Below are 25,001 nucleotides of genomic sequence, written 5' to 3' on the forward strand. Positions count from 1 at the left end.
TGATATTGTGTTATTCTCGCGGCAATTTTCTGCAGAAAATTAAAGTCCAGAACTTATCTTGCTGTTGGCAGCCTTCTCCCAACTCCCCTCCCTGACAAACTGCCTCTGCTAACCTAAAGTGAGCGGGTAGCTGGTCAAACAAGAGCTGCTTTTTAAATTTGTATTCACTGCCAGCAGGAATTAGAACTGGCCTTCTGATGTCAGCATTACGTTTGCAAATTGGATTCTGTCTAGTATTTTTAAATGTACTCATTTCGGAGATATGCTCAGAGAATATTTAATTCTGTAGGGAGCTCATCCTTTCCTAACTAACTGAGCCCTCACTTTCCTAAATGACCTTGCTTGGAAAACTGGCACTGCCTAAATCCGTGACTTAGTGCAGGAACACAGCTAAGGACCAATGTTTCCCCTGTGGCATCCAAAATTCTGGACAAATCTGGAAAGACATTATCGGGGAACCCCGTGTGAATTTCAAGTGAGAGAGTAGACTTTGATCTTGGATCTTGTAACTGAGATATCTTTCATTTCAGATAGGCTAGTTACCACACCAAATTTCACCAATATTTACAGACAATCACACTACCACTCATTTTCTGTCAATTAGGCTATCAGATCACCTGGACTGTCCTTCACGATTTGAACGTAACACAATTAGCTGATTATTTATTCTTAGCTCTGTCTGACTCCCAACTGTTTTTTAGGAAGTATTTTGTGGAATGTGGGCATCACTGGCTAGGCCAGCATTTATTGCCCATCCCTAATTGCCCCTGAATTGAGTGTCCCGCTAGGCCATTTCAGAGGGGCAGTTAAGAGTTAACCACATCGCTGTGGGTCAGGAGTCACGTGTAGGCCAGACCGGGTAAGGACATCAGATTTCCTTTCTTGGAGGGCGTTAGTGAACCAGATGGGTCTCTGACAACAATCAGTCGTAGTTTCAGGGTCACCATTACCGAGAATAGCTTTCAATTCCGGATGCTTTCAGAATCGAATTCCAATTTCACCAGATACCGTGGTGGTATTTGAACCTGTGTCCCCACAGCATTAGCCTGGGTCACCATCTCCGTGCCCACCTTGTTGGGTTGTGCAGAGTTCCAAAATGTGAGCACCACTTTTCCCCCTTTTATGAGAAAAGCACAGAGAAATCCAGTGACAATACAGCCTTATGGCCTCGGGTTTTTAAAGAGAAATTAATGCGTATGCATTTGGATTGCGATTGTCAGTAAATATTTTTCTATTGCTGTGGCCATGCATAAAATAACGGTACAGTCATTGAGACGTTGTCAGGAGTAATTAATGCTAAATCACAGCTTCCCCAACAGATTTAATTTGATAAATAGTGTACGGGTTAGTGTTAGGATTGTCAGTAAATATTTTCCAACGTTAAAGTTTATTTATTAGTCACAAGTAGGCTCACATTAACACTGCAATGAAGTTACTGTGAAAATCCCTTCGTCGCCACACTCCAGCGCCTGTTCGGGTACACTGAGGGAGAATTTAGCATGGCCAATCCACCCAACCAGAACGTCTTTGGACTATGGTAGGAAACTGAGCACCCGGGGGAAACCCATGCAGACTCCACACAGGCAGTGACCCAAGCCAGGAATCGAACCCAGGTCCCTGGCGCTGTGAGGCAGCAGTGCTAACCACTGTGCCGCCTGTGCCGCCCACATTTCTAACAATGTAGCTATGCATAAAATAGTGATGCAATGGGGGAAGCACTAAATATACCAATTCTATGGTGGAAGATTGAATTAGCATTAATCGTGCTGCATGGTGTATTGTCACGGGACCATGCTTGATCCAACCCATCAGAAGGCCAATAAACTAAAATTGTCGTAATTCAAGTCTTTTTTTTAATGATGCGCAGAATTCACCATTGCATGAAGAAGCATCATATACAAATACTGCACGTTGCATTAAATGCAACAGACGTCCAAATCTGAAATTGCCTTAAAGTCGGTTTGAGCTGATCTAGACAAAATGGCTTCTCTATAAAGGACAAGTACAATGGTTAATTAGTTCCTTTGGATGACAGTTGCATAGAAAAGGACTGATGCAAATGCCAGCGACAAAGAATTTACCAAGTTCAAGTTGAGCAGAATATTTCCACGTGCCTTCATGACTTTGCAAAAACTTAACATTGTGCACAACTCAACAATGTTTACTTTATAGGTAAGTACTGGAATCACCTCATAAGATTTGCTCAGCAATTAGCATTCTGTGGAAAATACTGTATTTCTTATCGAATAGTTTGAAATGTTTGGTTACAGTGTAGCTTGGCCAGTAAATTTCCAGTTTCCTTTCTTTTGCACCTTTTGCGATTCAGTGTTGTAATTGAATTTCCTCCATGCCAATCTTGGGAGGTGTTTGATATGTTCAGATCGATCCCAGGCACTCCATGGAATCTTCAAAGCTTAGTTGACTTGGTAAGGCTTCACGAGCCAAGCCTTCTCCTTCCTGTGGTCAGGGATGGGAGGACACATTCTGAATCGAGAGAAATCCTTTGAGAAATTGTTTGATCAGGGCAAACACCTGACTTTTGAAAAATTGTAGTCAATCTTTACAATCTGACTTTACTCCCGATCTCCCACCTTGATATCACTCAATTAATTTGCTTTCACTTGTTGAGGGGGCTAATTTGGATAATATTAATTGTCCATAAACCAAGATATTAGAATTTGGAATTGGCATAATTTTTGATTGCGTTCTGTGGAATGCTAGTCTATCAAAGTTTTGTTTGTCTTTGTTCGCAAAATAGATGTAATTTATGAAGATCTGTGGGCCACATTGAGGGGAGTGCACTTTTAAGTTTAAGTTTTTAAGTTTATTTGTTAGTGTCACAAGTAGGCTTACATTATTATCTAAATGGAAAGAAATTACAACATGCTGCTGTGCCGAGGGACCTGGGGTCCTTGTGCATGAGACGCAAAAACCCAGTCTGCAGGTGCAACAGGTGATCAAGAAGACAAATGGGATGTTGGCCTATATCGCAAGGGGGATAGAATATAAAAGCAGAGATGTCTTGCTGCATCTGTACAGGGCATTGGTGAGGCCGCAGCTGGAATACTGTGTGCAGTATTGGTCCCCTTATTTGTGGAAGGATATATTGGCCTTGGAGGGAGTGCAGAGAAGGTTCACCAGGTTGATACCAGAGATGAGGGGTGTTGATTATGAGGAGAGACTGAGCAGATTGGGTTTGTATTCGTTGGAATTTAGAAGGCTGAGGGGGGATCTTATAGAGACCTATAAGATAATGAAGGGGCTGGATAGGGTAGAGCTGGAGAGATTCTTTCCACTAACAAAGGGAACTGGAACTAGAGGGCACAGCCTCAAAATAAAGGGGGGTCAGTTTAGGACAGAGTTGAGGAGGAACTTCTTCTCTCATAGGGTGGTGAATCTCTGGAATTCTCTGCCCACTGAAGTGGTGGAGGCTACCTCGTTGAATATGTTTAAATCACGGATAGATGGATTCCTGATCGGTAAGGGAATTAGGGGTTATAGGGATCAGGCGGGTAAGTGGAACTGATCCACTTCAGATCAGCCATGAACTTATTGAATGGCGGGGCAGGCTCGAGGGGTTAGATGGCCTACTCCTGCTCATATTTCTTATGTTCTTATTAACACTGCAATGAAGTTACTGTGAAAATCCCCTGGTCGCCACACTCCGACGCCTATTTGGGTACACTGAGGGAGAATTTAGCATGGTTAATGCACCTAACCAGCACGTCTTTCGGACTGTGGGAGGAAACCGGAGCACCTGAAGGAAACCCACACAGACACGGGGAGAGCATGCAGACTCCACACAGACAGTGACCCAGGCTGGGAATCAAACCTGGGTCCTGGCGCTGCGAGGTAGCAGTGCTAACCACTGTGCCACCGTCTATTGTATCAAAGTTTCGTTTGTCTTTGTTGTCAGAATAGGTGTGATTTATGAAGATTTCTGGGCCACATAGAGGGGAGTACAAATGGGCTGCATCAGAAATAGGCCAGTAGTGAATTGATAGCTGATTTTTTTTATCATATGCGAGCTTCTTTCCATGAAGTTCACAGGATAAGAGTTCACCTTTTGGCGGCTTAATTCCAAGCTTCACTGGACCTGAGATTAAAAATTTTCACAGTACTTTCCAAGTCAGCAGGAAATAAAAGCTAGCAGGTTAGAAAATCAACTGCCACTTCACCTTGAGCCTCCTCATGCACTCCTCATGCAGACCAGTTTCACCACAATAATGTTTAAATTAACGTTCCCATTAACTTCCATATATCTTGAGTTGTGAATACCATACTGCTCTCGGTGGTCTGAAGCAAACAGCAGGAGAAAGAATGCAGGCTCCAAAAAAAAATCAAACAGATTAACTGGAAAGTGTGTCCTGATTTCAATCTAACCATTGAGGTTGGCCTATTGGAATATGAACTCCCTGATTAAGGAGTTAACCTGCTCCTAGACCTAGCAAGGCGTTCCATCTATAGGTCCAGGCAGCGGGCGATCGAGGGAGTCATCCAACCCGACTGTCTGCCCCTCTGCCGTGGTTATATTCGCGGCCGGTTGTCCCTGGAAAGGGAGCTTGCGGTGTCCGAGGGCACAGTTGATGCGTTCCGTGCGCGCTGGGCACCGCAGGGACTGGGGTGTATTATTGAATCTTAACATTTTAATTTGATGTTTTAAGTTTCCTTTCGGCTTTGTCTTCTGTTTCGGGCGGTTCCCCTCCTTTTAGGGAACTGCCCCTTTTGAGTTGTCCCTAAGTTAGTTTGATTTTGTTTATTTGGTTCAACAGGAAAAGATATACCCGATTAAAGAGTCAATTGATGGGCCAATCAGGGAGTGTTTTCCTTGTATTTAACTGAGAGTGTCAGTTCCTCTGGCACTCCCGAAGGTAGACGGCTGACTGATAGCACTCTGTGCACTGCTGTTGGAATTGTAAATAAGGGGATTTTGGTGAATGGACTTATGCCTCCAAAGACAGTATTACAGAAAGTAAGAAGTAAGGGCACAAAGACTAAATTTCCTAGGCTTTGAGGGTCAGATGTCGAAGTCTACAGTTTAGACTTCTGGTCTAAAGTATCTTATCTCAATGCTGTTCTTGGCCATCAGGCAGAATCCTGATGTGAACATTAAAAATCATCAATATTATTTTCTAACATATATGGCAAGAAGCGGTGTTATGGACCTAAGATGGTGCAGCTGATATAGTTCCAGCTGATAGCTCTGATGACATGAAATGGCTACAAAATCCTTACACACTGCCATTAATTTTGTTAGTGCCCTTTTACTGAAATCACAAAGTGCCATTGCCCTTTTCTGAACTTGCACTAAACATTGAGGCAGAACCACACACTGTCACAGAAATGTCTGAGGTACCCCAACCCAATGAAATGGTACAGATTAATTGAAGTATGATCCCAGAGAATTAATTCATAGCATCATATTGTCTTAATCTGTCAATGTTGCCCCTGCGTGAACTGCGCTGTTGGGATTTTCTGGGGTTTTTTCTGAATATTTTTCTCTCCGTTCTGTTGAATCTTTGCGCTGAGGGTGTTACAGGCCCTTTCCTACCCTACTCAAATGTTTTAAAAGAGATTAATTCTTGGGATGCAAGACTGGCATTTATTACCTGTTCCCTTGTTGGGTGGGTGCTGAGAGCCATCTTCTTGAACTGGTGCAGTCTGCACTGAAAGTTTCCAAACCATTATTGAAATGAGCAATTGGAAATGAAGGGTGATCAGGTCTTCCACCCTTGGATGGCAGCACGCTGGCACAGTGGTTAGCACTGCTACCTCACAGCCCCAGGGACCCAGGTTCAATTCCGGCCATGGGTGACTGTGTGGAGTTTGCACGTTTTCCCCCTGTCTGTTTCCACTGGGAGCTCCAGTTTCCTCCCAAAGATGAGCAAGTTAGGTTGATTTGCCATGCTAAATTGCCCTTTAGTGTCAGGGGGATTAGCAGGGTAAATGCGTGGGGATACAAGGATAGGGCCTGGGTGGGATTGTTGTCAGTGCAGTCTCGATGGGCCAACTGGCCTCTTTCTGCACTGTCTATGATAATCTCACCTGACAGTCACACCACTCCTGTCTTCAAGCAAGATCCTTGGACAAGCAATAGGAATCCTAGATGATGGTTGTCCTCACGAGAGGAGGAACATTGAAACATACGGGCCAATTGCTGATATCAAACTATCACAGTTTATCACATCCCTGACTTCTCTTTATTCTACACATGTGGAAAGGGGTATGTTGACATTTACATTCTTCACTTAGCTGGAACTTGATAGTAATTTAGTTTGGTTGAGAGCCATTTCTATCTTCAATACAGCATCTCTAATCGAGATATTAACAAACACTGGACAGTCTTAGTTGGGGTTGGTCCAAGTGAACAGTAATTCAGGGTTTTGAATCTGTCACTTGAAAAAAACTGCCCCAGGCAACCAGTCCGTAATAATTCGAATAACAAAATTGTCTTGGTCCAATACTAGTTTCAGTAATTACATTCAAAGTATAAAGTAAGCTCTTTACATCCTCTTCTATCGGGAAGCTGTCTCTTGTTGGCATGTTGCTGGGTGGAGGTTCTTTGTTCTCCACATCAATGTTCATAAATGAGAGAAAGGTGGCCGAGTCTGGTGTTCACTGGTGAGAGTTGCTTTCCAGTTACCAATCCAAAGCTCACCAGTCCATTCATCCACCAGATACCCAAACTCACGGACCCTAAACCAGTTTTTGGCAGTCATGGAGTAGTAATTACATGGAGATTTCTAGCCATGTGGATGGATTTATTTTACATCACGCTATTGACTCTCAGTGCTGGAAGGACAGGTGGCATCAGCAGTGAAGAGGCACAAAGCCCCCTGAGCGTCCTCAGAGATTGAATCTCATTTTTCTCCATTCTTTTTCCGATCCATAATGACACATGAGTTAGACGCAGGTCTTTTATAAAGGAGAGCATACAAAGTGTGTCATTGACGAGAGAAGCTTTCTCTGTACACTGTCAGGGTGGAGCTTCGAAATGTGGCACAATTACATCCTTTGGGTAAACTCTTCAGCAGTGGAGGATTTTGATGAAAGCTTTTCTGAACTCCACATTGAAGGTGGTGTAAATGATTGGGTTCACAGCACTGTTGACGTATCCCAGCCAGGTGACAGCGCTGTACATTGCTGGAGAGATCAAGCATTTTGTGCAGTGCATATTGAGGATATGGGTGATGAAGAATGGCAACCAGCATATAACAAAGACACCTAGAAACAAGAGAAGCAGAGATTAGTGTTCAACATTGATGGCAAAATACATTTTAAATCTGGTGCAACTTTCCAGACTCGACGCTCTTCTTGTTAGCCATCCATCTTTCATTCACACTCAGCCAAAACACTAATGTCCATTTTCGGACATGCACCAAGTTTGGTTTAACCATCACCACCATGTTTCCCTGACTTGCATAACTTCCTGGCCGACTGATGCCTCAGATGTAGAATCCATAGAATCCCTACAGTGCAGAAGGAGGTCATTCGGCCCATTGAGTCTGCCCTAACCACAATCCCACCCAGGCCCTATTCCCACTACCCCACCCATTTATCCTACTAACCCCCTGACACTAAGGGGCAATTTAGCATAGCCACTCAACCTAGCCCGTGCATCTTTGGAGTGTGAGAGGAAACTGGAGCGCCCGGAGGAAACCCATGCAGACACGGGGAGAATGTGCATATTCCACACAGACAGTGACCCAAGCTGGGAATTGAACCCGAGTCCCTGGCGCTGTGAGGCAGCAGTGCTAACCCCTGTGCCACCCTGCCACTCCCTAATGGGCAGGGATCATGCCGCAGGCGAGATGGAAAATCTGGAGAGGCAGCCAAAAGTCCATTGATTTTTGAGCAAGAATTTCCAGTCCCGCTGCGTGCAAGATTGGAATAGCTTCGCTATGGTTTTCATTCCTGTGTTCAAATTCATCCATTGCTTCACCCTCCCTCTCTCTGTGACCAACTTCAGCTCTACAATCTGCTGAGAATTCTTTGTTGCATCCCCAGGTTCCTTCGTCCAATCACTGGCAGCAATGCCTTTAGCATCTTTAAGTTCTGAAATTTTATCTTTAAACCTCACCACCTCTCCCTTCTCCTAATGGCACTTTTCTTTGGTATAATGCTACTTATGCCCAAAGTTATTAAATTTTAAAAATGCGCAAGGATTTTATAAACACCCTGTATAATGTTATATGTTTAAATGAATCAGATTGACCACACAGTGGTTAGCACTGCTGCCTCCCAGCGCCAGGGGCCCAATTCAATTCCGGCCTCGGCTCACTGTCTGTGTGGAGTTTGCACATTCTCCCCGTGTCTGCGTGGGTTTCCTCTGGGTGCTCCGGTTTCCTCCCACTGTCCAAAGATGTGCGGGTTAGGTTGATTTGCCATGTCAAATTGCCCCTTAGCGTCAGGGGGATTAGCATGGTAAAGATGTAGAGTTACTGGAATAGGGCCTGGGTGGGATTGTGATCGGTGCAGACTCGATGGGCCGAATGGCCTCCTTCTGCACTGTAGGGATTCTATGATATGGGGACAGGTTATTGAAAGAGTTGATAGAAGGATGGATTGAAGGAAAAAGATCAAGAGGGAGGAAAAGAAGGATCCCGATGGATCAGCCAAAAAATCAGAGATCATGTGGACAATTAAAAAGAGAAGTACACATCAGAAAGAGTTGGAGAAGAGAGGTTCGACCCTCACTCACTGATGATACTCAGAATACATGCAGTTACATAATAACTTGAAAGGTAAATAGTATCGTCTATGTGCCTTCATATACCCTCAGTGTGCAGCTCTCATTCAATTTTTTAACATCCTCTCAGGGGACATGAGTGTCGCTGGCATTTGTTGCCCACCTCTGATTGTCTATTTTGTCGCAGTTTGGCACAACTTGAGTGGCTTGCTGGTGCAATTTCAAAGAGGAACTAAGAGTCTGGAGGATCTGAGTGAACTAAATAGGCCTTTATGACAATCGGTGATAGTTTCACAGTCACCGTTGCTGAGGCTATTTTACAATTCCAAATTTATTAACTAATTAAGTGGGGGGAAGAAGGGGGCATAGTGGAGTAGTGGTATTGTTGGTGGATAAATAATCCAGAAACCCAGGAAATACTCTGGCGACCTAAATTCAAATCTGGAATTAAAAGTCTATTGATGGCCATGAAACCATTGTCGATTGTCGTATGAACCCATTTGGTTCACTATCATAGAATCATAGAAACCCTACAGTGCAGAAAGAGGCCATTTGGCCCATTGAATCTGCACTGACCACAATCCCACCCAGGCCCTACCCCCATATCCACCCGCTAATCCCTCTAACCTACACATCTCAGGACACTAAGGGGCAATTTTTAGCATGGCCAATCAACCTAACCCGCACATCTTTGGACTGTGGGAGGAAACCGGAGCACCCGGAGGAAACCCACGCAGGCATGAGGAGAATGTGCAAACTCCACACAGACAGTGACCCAAGCCGGGAATCGAACCCAGGTCCGTGGAGCTGTGAAGCAGCAGTGCTAACCACTGTGCTACTGTGCCACCCATAATATCTTTCAGGGAAGGAAATTTGTCATCCTTACCCAGTCTGGCCGACATGTGACTCCAGACTCACAGCAATGTGGTTGACACTTAAATGCCTCCAGGGATGGGCAATAAATGCTGGCACATCCAGCGACGCCCACATCCCAAAAACAAATATTTTTTTTAAAAATTGAATTCAAATTCCACCAGCTGCCTTGGTGGGATTTGAACCCATGGCCCCAGAGCATTAGCCTGGGCCTCTGGACTACAAATCCAGTGACTACCATGACAACAGCATCTGTCACACAAATAGACAGGGAGGTCTTATGTAGCAAGACCGGAATTTAGCCATGATCTATTAGCAGGAGAGTTGTGGTGACTTTTGGGAGGATTCTAGGTTCGGATTAAAAGCTAAAAGCTTTCTTCAATTCAGATTTCTGATTTTCAGCATAAAATACTCTTTTTTGGCTCAGTCAATCAGCCTGCTTACTCGATCATTTCGCAGACGAGGCTTAGAATTTTCTCTCTCCGACGAATATTATAATTGTATTGACTTTGTACTTGCAAAGATGTCAGAAGCATGGAATAAATTGCAATGCAGATTATTTCATATCGGTGGCTTTTTCTTGGTGAGACAATGTGAAACTGCTCATTCAATTTTTATTCTGTGGCTGAATGAATGGAATCTCTTTATAGTCATGAATAAGTGTCATCTGTATTTGATCACATCTGGCTGGCACCTGAGACTAATTGAACTAGGGAGACTGCAGAGAAAGTCAGGCCATAAGCACAGTGCGCTATACACATCAGAACCATTGGCACGTAATGGAATGTTACAGTGCCAAAATCTCCTGTGTGACAGTTAACCTATTGAATCCATTTTTTAGCCATAGCTTCTTAAAGAAAGACCTCTGATATCATAGAATCATAGAATCCCAACAGTGCAGAAGGAGGCCATCTGGCCCATCAAGTCTGCACCGACCACAATCCCACCCAGGCCCTATTCCCGTAACTCTATATATTTACCTTGCAAATCCCCCTCACACTAGGGTCAATTTAGCAAGACCAATCAACCCAATCCGCACATCTTTGGACTGTGGGAGGAAACCGGAGCACCCGGGGGAAACCCACGCAGACAGGGGGAGAACGTGCAAACTCCACACAGACAGTGACCTGAGGCCAGAATTGAACCTGAGTCCCTGGTGCTGTGAGGCGGCAGCGCTAACCGCTGTGCCATCGTGCTGCCCAGATAGAGACTTGTACATGATACAAAATACTTCTTGACCGTTGGAGTATTTTTGAGGTGTAGTCACTGTAGAAAGAGACAGCGACCCATTTTACTCACGGGAAGGTACCACCAGTGAGGAATATAACTGGTTAATATGTTTTAGTGACAGTGGTTAGGAAATAAATATTGACCAGGACAACATGGAGAATTCCTATGATGTATATCTCTATATATCTCAGTTGACAAAGGGCTCAGGGGTGGCCTAATAAAGGTCTTTAATATTATGAAGAGGTTTGGCACGGTAGACATATTTTGCATTTGTTGGGGTGGGCAGAAGTAAGGGTCATAAATTTAATATAGTGAGAATGGATTTTTTTTTAATTTTGGGGGAATTGTGTGTTTGTGTGTGTAAATGATTGAATTAACTTGGGGAAAAGTTAATAGTGACATCCTGTCTGGGAGAGTTGAGATATAAAAGGGATAGAGGTGCTAAATATAGACATTTGTAATAAGAGGTCATGGTGAAGTGGATTTATAAATGAATAGGTTAGGTTTAGAAATTTGCATTCGGAGATAGCTAGGGACTTGGCTTGCCAGGTGTGACATTTCATACGGGAGTAAATGACCTTTATAGCTTACAAAGGTTTCATAAATAAACAAGGGAAGGTCATTAAATTTTATTTGACCTGAAAGTAGAAAACATGAAAAATATTAATATTTTGGGAAAGTTGAGTCATAGAGTCATAGAGGTTTACAGCATGGAAACAGGTCCTTCGGCCCAACTTGTCCATGCCACCCCTTTGGTTTTAACCATTAAGCTAGTTCCAGTTGCCCGTGTTTGGCCCATATCCCTCTAAAGCCATCGTACCCATGTAACTATCTAAACGCATTTTAAAAGAAAAATTTGTACTCGCCTCCACTGCTATCTCTGGCAGCTCGTTCCAGACTCTCACCACCCTCTGTGTGAAAAAACTGCCCCTCTGGACCCTTTTGTATCTCTCCCCTCTCACCTTAAACCTATGCCCTCTAGTTTTAGACTCCCCTACCTTTGGGAAAAGATATTGGCTATCTAGCTGATCTATACCCCTCATTATTTGATAGACCTCTATAAGATCATCCCTCAGCCTCCTATGCTCCAGAGAAAAAAGTCCCAGTCTATCCAGCCTCGCCTTATAACTCAATCCATCAAGTCCCGGTAGCATCCTTGAGTTCAAAGAGGTGTTGAAGAATTGGGATCAAAATGGATAGATATTTAAGGGGAAAGGTTGAGCTGAGTTTCTGTTGGCTGTGTGCGGAAGACATCCTAGGAACAGCTCTGTGTTGAGTGAAAGTGCAAAATCTGAAGGAGCTATCCAGAACCAGAAAAGCATTTATTTCAGAAAGTAGTCTTGTTTCTTAGATTTCCACAGCAGAGGTGAGTCATAAGTTACGTGGTATACCTTTACTAAAGTGATGACAATTTTTGCCTTGGTAATATCACTGTTTTTTATCGTTAAAAATCTATAAGGGAGTGCTGCCTTGAAGGTGTTTACTTGTGTGTTCCAATTTTTACTGGGGAGATATTTTGTTGGGCTGTTTTAACTGTGTAACTGTGATGTTATGTGCTTAAGTTTCTTTTATTCTTGTCAATAATTCTTTTTTTTTTTAATCCCAAAAGTGTTGCTGGAATTTTGCACTCCTGGAATCTATAGTTTTTTATCCCTGCTTTAAGAATACAAAAAAAGGTTATGATTAGTACAAGTTTCCCTCTGAGATTTGGCTTGCTCAACAAATGACATCTGCTGTGGTCATTACAAAATAGTCACTAATAAACCCAATAAGGAATTCAGGATATTTTGTTTTTGCTGAGACAGTGATTGGTACGTGTATCTTGCCACCACAAGAAATATTAAGGCAAATAGCTTGGATGCATTTAAGGGAATTCTAGATAAGCACCTGAGGGTTTAAAAAAAAGGAAGAATATTCTGATTGGGTTAAATGAAGTAGATTGGAAGGAGGTTTGTATAGTAAGGAACATTAACACCAACACAGACTACTTGGGTTGAATGGCCTATTTCTATACTGACATTTCTATGCAATTCGATGCAAATACATATTCTCTCTATTACTGGCTGAGCCTGAACTTTTAAACTATGATTTCTTATTTTAGATTCCTCCACGAGTTGTAAAAGTAATTTCCCTGTCAACTTTCTTCACTATCTTAACACCACAATCAAATGATCCTTTGACCGCCTGGGGGGGGCGGGAATTTTCCCATCCCATCCACCACGGGAATCGTAGCGGGTGGGAGGTGAACCATGCAAAGGTCCGTTGACCTCAGGCAGGATTTTCTGGTCTTGGGGTGAACGCGGATGGAAAATCCCACCCCCTTATCACGAGTAAGTGCTCAGAGCTGCGGTCCATCATTGAAGCAACATTGCTGGATCTATGCTACATTTTGTAATAAGATAATTTGGTCACAATGTAACAGGATGTCTTTAGTCAAAAAATGGTTAGTTTTAAACTCATCCAAATAATTTGCATCATTAGTTAACTCAACGCTACTTCAGCATGTTCTTTGGATCAAACTCTGACAAGCAAACCCTCCATCCATTAACTCGATTTTACACGTTTACCAGAGTCTGATAATTCTGATTGAGATTGGCAACTTATTCCCAAATTATGAGCACCTTCCAAAATATAGGTGTTTGGTTTAGACTTTCCAAACACATTTTGTTACCTCAGGCAGAGCGCCAGGGACCCAGGTTCTATTCTGGCCTTGGATCATTGTCGGTGTGGAGTTTGCACATTCTCCTCGTGTCTGCGTGGGTTTCCTCTGGGTGTTCCGATTTCCTCCCATGCTCCAAAGATGTGCAGGCTATGTAGATTGGCCATGAAAAATTACCCCTTAGTGTGTGTCACTAAGAGAACATGCAAACTCCACATAGAGTGTGGACTAGCAGGGTAAATATGTGGGGTTGTGGGGGTAGGGCCTGGGTAGGATTGTTGTCGGGGTAGGCTTAATGTCCTTCTGCCTTGTAGGAATTCTAAGATTCTGCACCAGACCCTTGAAGCGGATTGGGAGAGGTCACTGCGACCTGGATATTGATGGGAAGAATATGTCATAGAATCCTACAGTGCAGAAAGAGGCCATTCGGCCCATCGAGTCTGCACCAACCACAATCCCACCCGGGCCCTATCCACATATCCCTACATATTTACCCACTCACCCCTCTAACCTATGCATCCCGGGACACTAAGGGGCAATTTAGAATGACCAATCAACTTAGCCCGCACATCTTTGGACTGTGGGAGGAAACCGGAGCACCCGGACGGAGGAAACCCATGCAGACACAGGGAGAATGTGCAAACTCCACACAGACAGCGACTGTGGCATTCGAACCCAGGTCCCTGGAGCTGTGAAGCAGCAGTGCTAACCACTGTGCTACCGTTCTGCCCCTTTAGTAAATGTCATGGATTCTTTCCCCTCCATCGTCAGCTAAGAAATAGCATTAGTCAGAAGTGTAGCATCTTGCCATTCCAATTTAGAAGAATAAGAAGATACCAGTGTGGCAAATGGTCAGTAAGGAAAATGAGAGAACACACTTGCGGCAGTGCCCAGTTACAGAAATGAGTGAAATAAGGGCAATACTAACCGAGGACAATGGCCAACATCTGAGTCGCCTTTTTCTCCTTCTGCTGAGACAGCTTCCTTTTGCTCAAGCTCTTGAGTGAAGTTCTTGTTTTGCCATTTGGCAAGGACTGGATTTCGAAAGCTTTGGGTGCTTTGGTTATGTCTTTGGGGTGTCCGTTCTTCTCACCTTTCACCGGGCTGCCCCCAGGTGACGGCATGCTAGAGCTGGCGCCCTGGTTGGAGGGAGTTGGCACCGTCAGCTGGCGGGTGATGCCTACCATTTTGTGCTTGGGCTTCTCCAACGGGGGGCTGGCAGAGGACATCATCTCCATCTCCAGATCTTCTTGGTGGTTAACTGCTTCCTGAACCAGGATCAAATATCCCAAAACAAAACCAGATAAATATGCAATGTGCATGTTAGGCCACTGAAAATCAATGCCAGCAAGAATGGACCCTGTGAGGACATTGAATAGTGAATTTAGAGCAAGACACCACATCAGTCATTTTTAAATTAGTGACATGAGTAGGGCGTGAAGCCCTTCAAGGATATACCAGGCAGCACGGTGGCACAGTGGGTAGCACTGCTACCTCACGGCGCCAGGGACCCGGGTTCGATTCTGATCTTGGGTGACAGTCCGTGTGGAGTTTGCACGTTCTCCCCATGTTTGCGTGGGTTTCCTCCAGGTGCTCCGGTTTCCTCCCACAGTCCAAAGATGTGTAGGTTAGGCAGATTGGCCATGCTAAATTGCCCCTCAGTGTCCAAAGATGTGTAGGTTAAGTGGATGAGCCATGGTAAATGTGTGAGGTTACAAGGAGAGAGTGGGGGGGGGCTGAGAGGTGGTGGGCCTGGGTAAGATGCTCATTCAGAGAGTTGGTGCAGAATTGATGGGCTGAACGGCCTCCTTCTGCAGTGTAGGGATTCTATGGGCAGGGATTTCCAAGCAGCTGCCAGCCTACAAAAACTCCCCCCATAATTGACCTCAAGATCTAACTAGCCAGGTCATGTCACTGCGGGGAATACACAAACAGCAGAACTGAAGGGAAATGCCACACTGAACAAGGCAGTTTGCAGCTAAAACATAAGAACATAAGAAATAGGAGCAGGAGTAGGCCATCTAGCCCCTCGAGCCTGCCCCGCCATTCAATAAGATCATGGCTGATCTGACGTGGATCAGTACCACTTACCCGCCTGATCCCCATAACCCTTAATTCCCTTACCGATCAGGAATCCATCCATCCGCGCTTTAAACATATTCAGCGAGGTAGCCTCCACCACCTCAGTGGGCAGAGAATTCCAGAGATTCACCACCCTCTGGGAGAAGAAGTTCCTCCTCAACTCTGTCTTAAACCAACCCCCCTTTATTTTGAGGCTGTGTCCTCTAGTTTTAACTTCCTTACTAAGTGGAAAGAATCTCTCCGCCTCCGCCTCCACCCTATCCAGCCCTCGCATTATCTTATAAGTCTCCATAAGATCCCCCCTCATCCTTCTAAACTCCAATGAGTACAAACCCAGTTTATTTATTAGTGTCACAAGTAGGCTTACATTAACACTGCAATGAACTGACTGTGAAAATCCCCTAGTCGCCACACTTCGGCGCCTGTTCGGGTACACTGAGGGAGAATTTAGCATGGCCAATGCACCTAACCAGCACGTCTTTCGGACTGTGGGAGGAAATCAGAGCACCCAGAGGAAACCCACGTAGACACGGGGAGAATGTGCAGACTCCACACAGACAGTGCCCCAAGCCGGGAATCGAACCAGGGTCCCTGGTGCTGTGAGACAGAAGTGCTAACCATTTTGCCACTGTGCCACTCATATTTTAATGTATTAACATTGAGCAGTATTAAAAAAAATCTTTGAGCCATTCTTGAATTTAATTCTCCTAGGACATGTTTCAGATTTGCTATTCATAAACAAGGACACAAAGCAATCTATCCCAGAGTGAGTTTTGCATAAAATACTTGTGTTCAGGATCTGGAAAAAAAATACTTTCTCAGGAATGAGGGGTTTCAGTAATCTAGAAAGACCGAAAAACCTGGCAATTATTCTGTAACTTGATTTTGTGTCTGTGTGCCCTGTTTGAGAGCAGATTTCCACTCCATCTGACGAAGGAGCAGCGCTCCGAAAGCTAATGGCATTTGCTACCAAATAAACCTGTTGGACTTTAACCTGGTGTTGTTAAAACTCTTACTATGTTCTCCTTTGAGCAGAGATGGTTAAGGAGCGATTCAATAGAAATGTCCAAACGCCACAAGTACTTTTGATAGCGTCGATAGGGTGAAACCGTTCCCATCGGGAGGAAGGGTCGGGCAATCAGAGGACATAGATTTTAAGATAATTAGGAAAAGAACCAGAAGGGAAATGTGCTCCTGTGGCGAGTTGTGGTTGTGATAGGGATGTGCTGCCTGAACGAAGAGTGACAGTAGATACAGAAGTAATTCTCAAAAACAAATTGGAAATGTACTTGAAAGGGAAAACATTCACAAGGCTATAGGGAAAACGCAGGGGAGTGGAACTAACCGAATAGTTATTTCCGTGAGCTGGCACAGTCGTGATGGGCTGAATGGCCTCTTTCTGTGCGGTATGATTCTATCATCTACTTTTAGAGCCTTTTGTTCAACAAAGAGTTCAGACCCAATGCCATTTTTACAATGATTCCACAAGCACAATGATACCTCAGTCACGGGGAAGTCTGGGAGTCCCGAATTGATTTTTGTTTGATAATGAGAGCATCCAGCCTGTGTTTTACCAAATAACCTTAAAACCTGGGTCCAAACAGGTACACCCTGAGCTCCTTTATGATATTTGGGTGATACTTAGGCAACCTACAGCCATGCACACTGCACAGTGCAACTGGGGCTTTCCAACAGGCCTGCTATTGGTAGCTGGGGAATAACTGCAACAAGTCAACGAGGCAATAGAATCATTGATACTCACCACTTTCTTCTTATTGATGGGAAAGCTCCCGTTTGATTTCACGATTACTGTGCACAGCTTCACATCCTCCGGATGGGTACATTTATCCTAAATGTACAAACAGACTGTTTATTCCAACAATTAAAGAATTCCGTGTATTTTTTTTGCCACTTTACACTACTTCCTGCACAGTCCACCAACTATTTCGTAAATCATAAAAATAATACAATACAAAATCCTCCTGAAAGTAATGGGAAATTAGATAGATTTACCAAAATGGGTAACAGGTCCTCAAAGTGGTTGATGTACAATGAATTACTTGAGAGTATATTCAACAATGATTTTTTAAAAAATGTAATAGCCCAGAAAGAGAAGTTAGATAAATGATCAGGTTATTTGTTTTTTGTAAAGTTGGTTGGGGGAGGAACTTAGAATAACCAGGACAAATCTCTGATCTTCAAATCCTTTTTGTTGTATGTTAGAGTTATTGTGTGTTGCGTGGTCCCTTTGAGCGTTTGGTCAGGTGATCAGCCCATGACATCATCAGCTACTTTGCGGGCTTTATTCAGTCTTGAGCCAGTCATGTGGAGTAAACAGCTATCTAATAAACCCGTTCTGTTGTTACACTCAAAACCCAGGTGCTATCACTTTCTATTCTTTGATCCTGCAACACGTACTACAAATATAACAGACAAAAGAAAACTGGCAACGAGGAGCGGGTTTTAATTTTCTAACTGAAAGAAAAGACAAGAAAATTGAAAATAGCACTTATCCTTGAAAGATAACGGGAAATTCTGACATTGGACAAATTCAACGACAGTTTAGGCAACGGTGCCTGGCATCTGACCGGTAAGTTTGTGGGTAGAAAAAAAGGTCCCTAGTTAATGAAACCGGCACCCCGAGGAGTTTAGGCTGCAGAGCTCACTATGTGTACCATTAGAATAAGAACAGAGGTAGAGTGGGAGAGAAATGATTCTTTATACTGCAGATGAAAGATAGTTGGTTCACACTGCCATCGGATCTAGACCATTTTCCATCAAAGGTATTGTTGCGCAGTTTACAGCGCTAGTGAAAAATGGTGGGAAATTTTAGTGCCATTGGGTCATTCAAGGAAGAATCTGAGAATTGGAGATTTTATATCGAAACATTTCACTATTATATCCAAGCCAACAAAATACCTGAGGATATTGAGTCCCTTTTTCCTAAGCCCCACTGGCAGTAAAACTCATGAAGAACTAACCAAAATTTTAGAAGATCATTATGCACCAAAACCATTGGCCATAGCGGAGTGTTTTCATTTTCATAACAGGAATTAGTGAGATGGAGAAAATGTTGCACAGGTCATTGTGACCCTGAAGCGATCATTGTAAATTTGGGGACTCTTTGGACGACACTATCCGAGACAGGCTTGTTTGTGGCCTCAGGAATGAAGCTATACAGAGAAGATTATTAACAAATGGAATTTAGAGTTTAGAGCAGCTTTGGAGATAGCTGCTTCACTGGAATTTGCTGCAAAAGAGGCTTCTCAGCCAGCAGCAGGCCACGAGGATCCATAACATGGGCACCTCTCACAGAGCAAGCCTACCTAGCAACAGGCGTGCCATCGCTGTGCAAAAACAGGCCATTCACAGGCTGAGGGCTGGAGCAAGGACAGCCAATGCCAAAATTGTGACAAGATCGGTCACATAATCAGAGCTTGTTGTAAGAAGACAGTTTCTGCAGAAAAAGGTGTGGCCGAGATTTTCCAGCCTCCCAGCCGTGTGTTTCCTGCTGGCGGGAGGTGGTGCATTGTTTGTTAGCGGCGGGATACTCTGATCCTGTCACTGCCAATGGGAATTCCCATTGACATCACCACATGCCGGCAGGAAACCGGGTGGGGGTGCATTGCCAGCGGGACCGGAGAATTCCGCCCAGTCTCGAAAAACAACCTGGATGTACAAAAGCAGCAAAACAAAACAAATTTCACCAACAGAATTTATAACATAGAAGAAAAAAACAACAAGATAAATGAAGACCCTACACACCAGTCTGATGAAGAATTAAAGCCAAATGTATTATCGAAACAAGGCGAATCACACCGATTTTGGGTAATTCCAAAATTGAATGGGAAGTCAATCAGAATGGAGGTCGACACAGGAGCTGTTGCCTCTCTAAGTCCTGAGACCACCTACAAACAACATCTGAAGCATCTAGCCTTAAAGCCAGCAGATGTTATCCTGACAGAAGAAATAGTGCCTTTCAGAGGATTCATCACTATCAAAGCAGAGTACAGGGGGGAAATTGCGGAGCTGCCACTCCATGTTATCCAAGGAAACTTCCCAGATCTTTTTGGCCATTCTTAGCTAGAGAAGATAAAGTTGAATTGGAATGCTGCGAAGATATTTGAGGATTCTAAGACAAACTTACAAACAGAGCAGTGTATTAGAAGATACACTGGGATCAATGAAAGGAGTTCAAGTATCTCTCAAAATCAAACCAAACAGTTAACCTAAGAGTCTCAAGGTCAGAACAGTACCTTATGCTCTCTGTCCAAAGGTAGAATCGGAATTGAAGAGATTTGTAGACACAGGAGTCTTAGAGCCCATCACTATCAGTGACTGGGCAACCCCTATAGTGCCTGTAATGTAACAGGATGGCACTGTGCATATTTGCAGAAATTTCAAGACGACAATAAATCTCGCTGTCTGTGTGGATCAATATGCATTACCATTGATTGGGGACTTGTTTTCTGGTCTGGCAGGAGGACAGACGTTCAGTAAATCGACTTGTCGCAGGCCTATCTGCAAATGTATATTGCAGCTGAATCTCACCACCTGCTTATCATCATCACTCATAAAGGCCTTTTCCATTACGAACGATTGTCTTTTGGAATTACATCAGCCCCACTTTATTTCAACAGTCAATGGATCCGACCTTAAACAGTCTACAGGGGGTACAACATTATCTTGATGACATCTTAATTACGGGCTCAAATGAACAAGAATATTTAAGTAATCTTGAAACAACCTTACAATGTCTTCAGATGCATGGTCTTCTCATCAGGAAAGATAGATGTGATTTCTTCCAGACATCTATCCAATATCTAGGCCATATCGTTGACAGCAAAGGTTTGCACAAAGCACCTGAGAAGATGGAAGCTATCAAGGGAGCTCCACGGCCAACAAACGTAACAAAACTGAGGTCATTTCTGGGGTTCCCGGGCGGCATGGTGGCACAGTGGTTAACACTGCTGTCTCATAGCGCCAGAGATCTGGGTTCAATTCCCAACTTGGGTCACTCCCTATATGGAGTTAGCACATTCTCCCCGTGTCTGCGTGGGTTTCCTCTGGGTGCTCCGGTTTCCTCCCACAGTCCAAAGATGTGCGGGTTAGGTTAATTGGCCATGGCAAATTGCCCATAGTGTCAGGGGGATTAGCAGGGTAAACACATGGGGTTAAGGGGATTGGGCCTGGGTATGATTGTGGTTGGTATAAACTCAATGGGCCGAATGGCCTCCTTCTGTACTGTAGGGATTCCATGATATTATGGGAAGTTAGTCTCAAACTTTGTAACACTACTTTAACCACTTGTTATGTACCAAATAAGCATGGCAATAGACACCAGATTGTGAAAAAGTTTACAATGCAACTAAAGAAGTGTTGAAAAAGTCAGGAGTGTTGGTACATTTCAAACCTAAAGTTGCCACGACAACTTGACTGCGATGCAGCTCCTTACGGAGTTGGAGCGGCCGTGTCACACATACTCAGCGGGATTTTACGGCCACGCTTGTCCCGAAACTGTAAAATCCTGCCCAAGGTCAACGGACCTTTCCACGGTCTGCCGCTTGCCCGCTCCTACTCCCATGGCAGGCGGGTCGGTAAAATTCCGGCAATTACTTTCTGGGGAAGAAAGACCAGTAGCTTTTGCGTTGCGTACTCCAACAAGTGTTGAATCAAACCATGCACAGTTACAAAAAGAAGAACTGAGATTTGCTTTTGGATTAAAGACTAAGAAAGTTCCATCAACACCTTTATGGTCGTCACTTCACATTGCTGATGGATCACCGATCCTTTAACAATCATCTTCGAGCCATACGTAGGTATTCCATTGGTAGCTGAAAGCACACTTCAGCGATGCTCGTTAATACTGTCAGCACATTTGTACAAAATCAAGTATCATCAATCTGAAAGCGATGCCAATGCAGATGCATTGCCATGTTTACCGATACCTGCTGGACGCGGACCAGCAAGTATTGTTTCCGATATCTTTTACTTTTCACAGACACACAACATCCCAGTGACTGCTGCTGAAGTCCAGTGAGATGCTAGAAATGATCTCGTGATGGGGAAGGTGCTGGAAATGGTATTGGAGGGGAGGATAGCAAGAACGCCTCCCGATTTATGTTTCCAGGAAATTTGAGTTGACATTACTGGGCGAATTCCTATTGTGAGGAAGAGAGTTTAATTCCTCCAAATTGGTGACAAAGAGTTTTGGAATAATTGCAAGAAGGACTCCCAGGTATGGTCAGAATGAAAGAATTGGTGAGAAGTTACGTCTGGTGGCCTGGACTTGGTGCCCAAATCGAGGAAAAGGTCAACTGTGTCTGTCATGTGCGTGGGTCAGAAACATGCTGCCATTGTCCCCATTACATCCATGGCAATGGCCTAAAATGCCTTGGCAGCATTTACACATAGACTTTGCGGGCTCATTCATAGGGCACATCTTCATGGTTGGCATTGATGCCCACTCAAAGTGGCCAGAAACGGTCATGATGAAATCCACCACTGTGGAACAAACCATCTAAAAGCTCAATTAGATTTTCGCCAGATTTAGGAAATCAGAACAAATTGTAAGTGGTAATGGACCATGGCTCACGGCTCAAGAATTCCAAGATTATCTAAAGAAGAGTGGTATCCACCCTCCGATGAATGGTTCAGCCGAAAGATTTGTCCAGTTCTTCAAGTATTCACTGAAAGCCTCCAAGGACCAAGGTTGATTAAATCACTGTCTATCCAATTTCTTGATAATATATCGCAACTCCACACATGTGACAACACAAAATTCTCCAGCTCTACCAAAGCTGAGAACCAGGGATATGGGCGTAGGGCCTGGGTGGGATTGTGGTCAGTGCAGACTCGATGGGCCAAATGGCCTCTTTCTGCACTGTAGGGTTTCTATGATTCTATGAACCACTTTTGATCTACTCTTGGCGCAGGAGATGATGGGAAGGTCATTCAAAAGAATGTCTGGTTCAGCAAGGGGAACAAGTTTTGGCACGTAGATATACCACTAATGAGAAGTGGATTCCTGCAACTATCTTGGCTCAAATTGGTCCACCAGTTCAATTCAATTCAACTTTATTGCTATTGTATAATGCACAAATACAATTACAATGAAACAAGAGCTTGCAGGCTCCCAAGATACAAAGAAAAAAGCAAATGCAAGTAGTCATTATAAAATAGTTCCAAGAGTCATTAAGTGTATAAATGCATGTTGCACAATACCCATTGCCTGGGATTATGTTAAAAGACGGAGTTCAGCTGGGTAACAGCTCTGGGGAAGAAGCTGTTCTTGAGCCTGGCCGTACCAGCTTGAATGCATCTGTAGCGCCTCTCAGATGGCAGGAGGCAAACAGTCTATGGCTGGGATCGGTGGGATCTCTAGTAATGCTGAGAGATCGCCGCAGACAACGTTTGTGATCAATGTCCTGGTTGGCTGGTAGCTGGGTGTCGATGATGTATTGGGCAGTTTTGACGTCCCGCTGCAGAGCTTTCTGGTCAGAAATGGAGCAACTGCCTTACCGCACCGTAATGCAGTTCGACAAGATGCTGTCTATTGTGTACCAGTAGATGTTTGAGAGAAGCTGGGGGGGACAGGTTGGCTCTCTTTAGCCACCTCAGGAAGTATAGGCGCTGCCGAGCCTTCTTCACTAGGGAGGAGGAGTTGAGGGACCATGAGAGGTTCTCTGTGATGTGGATGCCAGGAATTTGAAGCTGCAGAATCTTTCCACCTCTATCCCATTGATGTAAATGGGTAAATGGGTACCAATCATGTATGCCGTCCAAACAGGAGATGAGTTAGTTTGGAGATGACACCCAGATTAGTTACTGGCTACACTTACCAATGTGTTATCACCATCAGTGCCAGAACTACCTCAGGCTGTACCACCAGAGATTGTAACGGTGATTTTGGATCAATCGGCTGACTCGGAGATCACCGATGAATCGATTGCTACCAGTCTACTTTATGCTGCACCTTCCAGAGTGGAAACACCTACGACAAACCCTGAGAGTACCTCTGAGGTGGAGATGCCGGCGTTGGACTAGGGTAAGCACAGTAAGAAGTCTCACAACACCAGGTTAAAGTCCAACAGGTTTATTTGGCAAATAAAGCTGTTGGACTTTAACCTGGTGTTGTGAGACTTCTTATTGTGAGTACATCTGAGGCCAAGGACAATCAGGTTCCTGAAGTATGCAGGCATCCAGTGCGGAATAAATGCCCTACAGATCATCTTTTCTATTAACTGTGTTATAATTACTGTGTAATGATAACTTGCCTGCCAATGTATATGTGTGTTTTCTGATTATTATGTGAAGATATCATAGTTATTCATTGTCACAAAATCTTAGAGGTAAAGGGGGAGGGATGTTAGATATTTGGGTTATTGTGTGTTGCATGATCGCTTTAAGGGTTTGGTCGTATGGTCAGTCCATGATGTCATTGGCTACTTCACAGGCTTTATTCAGCCTAGAAGCAGACACTGTGGAACAAAGAACAAAGAACAATACAGCACAGGAACAGGCCCTTTGGCCCTCCAAGCCCGCACCGCTCCCTGGCCCAAACTAGACCATTCTTTTGTATTCCTCCATTCCCACTCCGTTCATGTGGCTATCTAGATAAGTCTTAAACGTTCTCAGTGTGTCCGCCTCCACCACCTTGCCCGGCAGCGCATTCCAGGCCCCCACCACCCTCTGTGTAAAATAAGTCCTTCTGACATCCGTGTTAAAGCTCCCTCCCCCTCACCTTGAACCTATGACCCCTCGTGAACATCACCACCGAAGTTGGAGTAAACAACTACCTAATAAACCTGTTCTGTTGTTACACCTAAAATCCGCGTTTCTATTCTTCGATCCATATATAACGCTTTTAACATACAATAGATGCCTGGAAAATGCAGCAAGCACATTGGCTCAATATCCTGTCAAAATCATGTTGCATCCAGCATCATAACACTCCCTCTCTAACACAATGGAGTATTAACCTTGGCAATGTGCCTAAATCCTTGGCAGGAGCTTAAACCAAGAAATGTCCATTTGAAGTACAGGAAAAATATACTATCCCTAATTTTCCTTGAGAAGGTGGTGGTGAGCTACCTTCCTGAACCACTGTAGGTACACACACAGGACTATTCAGGAGGGAGTTCCAGGATTTTGACCCAGTGGCAGTGAAGGAACAGCGATATATTTCCAAGTCAGAATGGTGAGTGGCTTGGAGGGAAACTTCCAGGTGGTGGTGCTCCCATGTAGCCATTGCATTTGTCCTTCTGGATGGCAATGGTCATGGATTTGGAAGGTGCTGGCTAAGGAGCCAGTGCATCTTGTAAATGGTACACACTGGCCACTGTGTGTGATGCTACTGTGCCTTTAAGAAATGTATTTTTAAAATCATGCTCTCTGCAGTTTGTAAGCAGCTTTGATTATTTTATTGTTGCGTCCTGTTGGTTTAAATATTCTTTTATTGCTGCTTAA

At 44.1% G+C, this 25,001-nt stretch overlaps 1 protein-coding gene across 2 annotated transcripts in view; it reads right to left on the reverse strand.

The window, feature by feature from the left end:
* Positions 1 to 7,027: 7,027 nt before the first annotated feature.
* Positions 7,028 to 25,001, reverse strand: part of drd2a (dopamine receptor D2a) — a 55,378-nt gene continuing 37,404 nt past the window's right edge. The window contains exons 5-7 of one of the 2 annotated variants that reach the window (XM_078199025.1): positions 17,296 to 17,382; positions 14,380 to 14,719; positions 7,028 to 7,224 (exon numbers count right to left, since the gene is read on the reverse strand). In XM_078199025.1, the coding sequence (XP_078055151.1) occupies positions 7,028 to 7,224; positions 14,380 to 14,719; positions 17,296 to 17,382 (624 nt within the window). The remainder of the gene's footprint in view (positions 7,225 to 14,379; positions 14,720 to 17,295; positions 17,383 to 25,001) is intronic. The other variant, XM_078199024.1, reaches the window with a different exon arrangement.

This window comes from Mustelus asterias, chromosome 27 (genome assembly GCF_964213995.1).
Source record: "Mustelus asterias chromosome 27, sMusAst1.hap1.1, whole genome shotgun sequence".
NCBI lineage: Eukaryota > Metazoa > Chordata > Chondrichthyes > Carcharhiniformes > Triakidae > Mustelus > Mustelus asterias.